The 6,000-nt window shown below is 44.9% G+C and overlaps 1 protein-coding gene across 1 annotated transcript in view; it reads right to left on the bottom strand.

The window, feature by feature from the left end:
- The window catches only part of LOC133650639 (transmembrane protein 164), a 48,006-nt gene continuing 42,006 nt past the window's right edge, over window positions 1–6,000 (bottom strand). The window contains exon 6 of the mRNA XM_062048133.1: window positions 1–3,270. Coding sequence (XP_061904117.1) covers window positions 3,064–3,270 — 207 coding nt within the window. The 3' untranslated portion in view covers window positions 1–3,063. The remainder of the gene's footprint in view (window positions 3,271–6,000) is intronic.

The raw sequence follows: 6,000 nt of genomic DNA, 5'->3' as shown, positions 1-6,000 counted from the left end.
CAACTGAAATAACTTTAATTAAGAACCTACACATAATCCCTTTAGAGTAGAAAAAGCATCCCTTTACATTGCAGTATATGTATACAGCAGAAGTCAAATGTGCTACAATGATGCACCCCCACACTCTTGAAATGATACAACAACACTTTCTTATGAAGACGCAGCCAAGAAATGACCCAAAGTGACCTCATGCAGATAAAGGGTGGATTTTGTGGTGACTTTTTTATGAATATCAACATGAGCAACAAGCAACACACTCTTCAAGTTTCATAACACATGACTGAAGCTTTTCCCTTCTAGCATATTTTGTCCAAATATTTAAGACAAAAATCAGAAAACGTCCTTGGCAGAAGAGAGCAAGACATCCCAGCGTGATCCTACAACATCTCCACAATGACCCTGTTTGCACAAGAAAATAGCAGGCAAAGACTAATGCCCTTTTTGTACTAGTAAATCGTTTGAAATGAAAAAAAAAATCCCAACTTCTTTGCAAAGTTGCTCTAGAAAAAAACTTTTGTACGACTTTTGATGAAACCCTTGTGGCAATAAAACACTAAACATCTCCTGATTATCACAATTGGAATAAACTGAATGGCTGGAAAAGGAAGCAGAAACTTACAAATGTTTCCTTCTGCATGTAGAAAAAGACCCAACTTCAACCAAATTCACATTTACAGTGGATAGCAAAAACAAAACACTTCATACAAGTAAAATGGCATTTTCACTCCCGAACACTCACAAACCGTTAGGAAATTTAGGAATAATTGGGGTGAAATTTCAAGATGCAGCTAAAACGCACCACAGGTGGCCTTTTGGTGACAGACTGTGACGCAAGTCTCATTTAGAAGGCGGATCTTACAAATGAACACAAAAGTCACTCAAATTGTATACAAAACACACTAACGTCGATTAGTCATAACAATACAACTACTGTAGCGTTCAATTGTGTGATTTCCGACTGCATTTTCACTACATACAAGAGAAGTGTATGTAGTGAAATTACTGCCAAAAATCCACAAACACACACATATATTTTACTCACGCCCGCTCAACGTAAAAAAAAGCCCCAATTATACAAAAAATAAAAATTCTGGAATTAAAGAAAAACAAATATATAAACATTTTTCTTTAAGTTAAAATCTTTGGCAGTAATTGCTAGTAATCAATGAAGTGACTTCTTCCCAGAAATGAAAAAGAGTGGTGGTCAACCAAGCCAAGATGGCGGTTGTGCAGGAAGCAGTAAGTTAACCTGCTAGTCTCCCCTCTCCTCTGTCTGCTATTTGACTCCCCACCCTGCAACTTAGGGGTGCTCTGTGTGCAAGTGTGTGGACCACGCAGGGTGAAATACTACTGCCAAAAGTTTTAACTTGAGGAAAAATAAAAAATATCGTTTTTTTGTGAATCGTTGGGGGTAAGTAAAAATATTTATGTTTTAGCAGTAATTTCACTCCATACAGAGGGTGAAGTTGTTTTGGCGCTATTGTAGCCGACTCCAACACGTGTTGGTGTTGCACAAATAGACATCATTGATCAACCACCTCCCCATCAGTCTGACAACACTTCATTTGACGCTACGATGCGGGCGGTCTGAGACAAGTGCGGCCAATATTGAGCACACCAAAATGACTCATCTCAAACACAACTGGGGGGGATTTCACCCATCAGTCACAATACACGTCTCTCTTTTTTGTGTTCACAATGATGAAACAAACCCTGCTAGCAACAGGTGGCTAAAACATCCCAAACCGAGGGTCACTTTTGAAGGCACATGGTTCAATGTTTCACTAGGTTGTTTTTTGATAAAAAGATGATGCACAATTGTGAGGCTTCAACTAGGACAGGGATGGGCAAACTACAGCCCACGGGCCACATCCAGGTGGTCTTTTTAATCTGGGCCGCCAAGTATTGGAACACATTTAAGCAAAGATTGGTTTTGAAAACAGAACTGATAAACTAGATCAACAACAATGCTCCCACCAAAAGAGAATGCAAGCTTTAACTCTGTAATATCGTTTTCATGTTTATTTAATGTTCTTATTTGAAATAATTTCTTTTTTTATCCTTTATATCAGTGGTCCCCAACCTTTTTGTAGCTGCGGACCGGTCAACGCTTGAAAATTAGTCCCACGGACCGAGGGGGGGGGGGGGGGTGTAGGTGTATTTTTTTAAAATAAAGAAATACAATCATGTGTGCTTACGGACTGTATCCCTGCAGACTGTATTGATCTATATTGATATATAATGTATATATTGTGTTTTTTATGTTGATTTAATACAAATAAAACATAAAAAAAATATTTTTTATTTCTTGTGCGGCCCACTGGTTGGGGACCACTGCTTTATATAACCAGGGAAGTCCCATTGACATTAACAATCTCTTTTTCAAGGGAGTGCTGCACATTCATACACCAGTGTCAGTGCCACAGGAGCAAAGTGGGTGAAGTGTCTTGCCCGTGATTAGGATGGCATAAGCTGGAATCGAACTTACAACCTTCAGGTTGCTGGCGCGGCCGCTCTACCATATGAACCACGCCGATCTGATATATTGTTGAAACAAGATGTATTAAAAAAATCCTATGTTTGAGAAGTCTACCACCCATAGTTCCAACAGAAATATGCTTTGAGATGCACCGTGTGAATGCTACATTTTAGAAGCCTATGTGGCCCCTGAGCCAAAAGTTTGCCCATCACTGAACTAGAATGTTCTTAGAGCTGCAAGTGTCTTCTGTCGGGAGATGCATTTTAGATTCATCCTGAAATTTGCTGACTGGTCCTAAATTTGAGTAGTGCTTTATCTTGAAGTTAGGCATGTGCTATCAGTAGTGGCCTTTTTCTGCACACAAAAAAGGCAACATAAGAAATTATTTTCTGGATATTTTTGCACATTTGATTCTCAATTCGGACCACTAGCCTTAAAACACCTCCCTACACGTATGGCATGCGAGCAGTGTACGTATGCCACTACATAAAAAACATGGCGTCACAAGCAACACTGACTGAAATAAAACCGTAAAATACTCTAAATAAAAGCAACATAAAAGGCAATGAAAGTGAAAGGCTTGTTCAGTCGATTTTCTTGCTGCGCAGTCGGAGTGTGTCCAGCGAGTATCTGCACACAGGGCCCGTGTGTTGCGAGAGCAGGGTCAGGAACTTTCCGTGGAGCAGCGTCAGGAGCGTCTGGTGGCCCGTCGCCCACACGCGGTACCAAGGCCCGTAAAAGGGATCGGACACGGCCGGGCACAGCATATTGTTGAGGTTCACCTCCGTCGCCTGTGGGCCAACACAATCATCTTTATGGTCTGCATACAAATGTCAAATGAACATTTTTGCCGACTCCTCCTGTTCCTTCTTGGCTTCAATCCACAGGGATTGGTGATGCTAACATGTAGCAGTAGGAGCGAACTACACTCAAGAACTGCTGGAAGGTTTTATACAACTTTTAATATTTACATTATGCAGTCTTTTCCATTCATCTTTGTATAGAAAACATACATAAAAACATTTGGTGGTAACCCGTTCGCCCCCGCTCATAAGCAGAGAGTAATTTCACCACACCTAGTGTGTGTGTGAGACTATCAGTGATACTTTAACTTGACCTTAAATAAGCACATTAGAATTAAAGATGAAAAGACACATGTCCAAAATAGAAATCACCGTGGGGGACACCAAATGATACAGTATAGTAGTTTGTTAATACTGTGTTAGAATGTTTCAAAACATATTTATTTTTAATATATACTCTGCCTGTAATGCTCCTCAGAAGATGGCTGACTTAACAGATCCATGTATTTTTATTATTTTGACACGGTGCTGATTTTGTTTTATACACTGGAGTTCTAACTTAAGTATGCACAGCAGAAAATAAGGACCAAATACATAAAATTTCACAAAAATGTATATTTGAGCCAGTAACCCTGGCTGAATGCTGAGGTGAGAGCTCTTCTGAAAACTAGAAATGCTGCGTTCAGAGCAGAGGAAACATCAGAACCCATAGTGGCGAGAAAAGATCTGATTGCAGGCATCGCGAGGACCAAAGCCACATACGCCCCCAAAAAAATCCAGGGTCACTTTAACACCAACGACCCCCTGGAGCATGTGGAATGGCATTAGGTGCATCCAAAGTACAGCATCAGGGATGCACAATGCCCAGGGGAACCCTTCTTGCCAGGTACCCTCAACACTTTTTACGCCGCTTCGAGGACCCTGACAACCCCCCCACCAACACCAGACTCACCCCACCACCAGGTGACACGCCCCTCAGTGTGACCACAGCAGATGTGAGGAGGACCCTTCAGCAGATCTCAACCCGCAAAGCGGCAGGCCCTGACAACATCCCGGGGAGGGAATTGAGAGACTGTGCCCACCAGCTGTCTGAGGTGCTGACAGACATCTTTAACACCTCACTGGCATCTGTCCCCACCTGCTGAAAGAATGCAACAATTGTTCCCAAGAGCTTCACAGTGACAGGCCTGAATTACTACCGACCTGTTGCACTAACCCCGGTAGTCATGAAGTGCTTTGAGAGGCTGGTCATGACTCACATCGACGTCAATGAGGACCCCAATCAGTACGCCTATAGAAAAAAACCCTCCACTGATGACGCCATCTCGTCAGCGGTCCAGACAGCCCTCACTTACCTGGAGAGTAGACACTCCTATGTCTGCCTGCTCTTTCTGGACTTCTCCTCAGCCTTCAACACCATCAACCCACAGACCTTAGTGCAGAAGCTTGCCTCTCTCGGACTGAGCCCCACACTGGTGAACTGGGTCCTGGACTTCCTGGCCAGTAGACCTCAGACAGTCAGGATGTGTGTCCTCCTCCATCACCCTCATCATCATCATTGGCGGTCACTCAAAGCGAGTATGACCGCCTGGTAGGGGGGTATCCCTTTATGGAGGATGCCTGTGCGTGACTTTGTTTAACGTGGGGAGACTGGTGCACAGACAGTCACCACACGATCCTTGACAAATCCGGGTCAGGGTCCAGTGGCATAGAGTCCAAGACGACTGAAGACCCTTTTCTGCTGCAGCCTTCATCCGCCATCCCAGCCGTTGTGACGCTCCATAGGGTTAGCAATCATCCTCCGCCTGTTCCACCGTTGAGGTCTTGGGTTGTTATTTCCCCATAACTGGGCCCACATGGATGTGGGGGTGCCTTCTTCCGCCATCGCAGCCGTTGTGGTAGTTCTTACATCTACCGTCTTCCGCCTGCTCCGCCGTTGAGGTCTTCACCGTATCCCTCGCTAGGGGGCAGTCAGGTACTAGGCCTTTGCCAAAGGCCACCAGGGGTAACAGTAGTAAAGGGGTTAACCTCCTAGTGCCCCAAGACCCCATAGAGGAGCCTCCACTGCCGGATGCACTTTAACGTCATGCCCAGGACACATCACCCTCAGCACTGGCTCTCGCCAGGGTTGTGTGCTGAGCCCCCTCCTAGTCACGATGCTGACGTATGACTGCTTGGCGAGCTGTCATATAGTAAAGTTTGCGGACGACACAGCAGTAGTGGGACACATCACTAACAACGGTGAGTCCGAATACAGACCGGAGGTTGAACAACAGGAGCAGTGGTGCAGAGAAAACCACCTCCACATCAATGTGAAGAAGACCAAGGAGATGGTGGTGGACTTTAAAAGGGACGCATGCCCCCCTCCTCCACTGTACATCAGAGCAGCTGTAGAAGTGGTCTCCAGCTTCAGGTACCTGGGTGTGCACATAACCAAGGACCTCACCTGGAGCACCAACACATCCTGTCTGGCCAGGAAGGCCCACCAGCAACTCTACTTCATCAGGAGGCTACGGTGAGCTGGATTTGGGAGCTCAGTCCTGAGGAGCTTTTACAACAGTGTGGCGGAGAAGAAGGCACTGCAGAGGGTGGTGAATGCTGCACAGAAGACCAGGGGGATAAGCCTTCTCAACACCTCAGAACTTTACACGCGGAGATGCAGGGGCAGGGTTTCCACTTACCCTGCACCCTTTCAACCCCTCCCCTCAGGCAAGCGCC

The sequence above is a fragment of the Entelurus aequoreus genome, linkage group LG05 (genome assembly GCF_033978785.1).
Source record: "Entelurus aequoreus isolate RoL-2023_Sb linkage group LG05, RoL_Eaeq_v1.1, whole genome shotgun sequence".
NCBI classification, from domain to species: domain Eukaryota; kingdom Metazoa; phylum Chordata; class Actinopteri; order Syngnathiformes; family Syngnathidae; genus Entelurus; species Entelurus aequoreus.
This window is presented reverse-complemented; position numbering and strand designations above follow the sequence as displayed.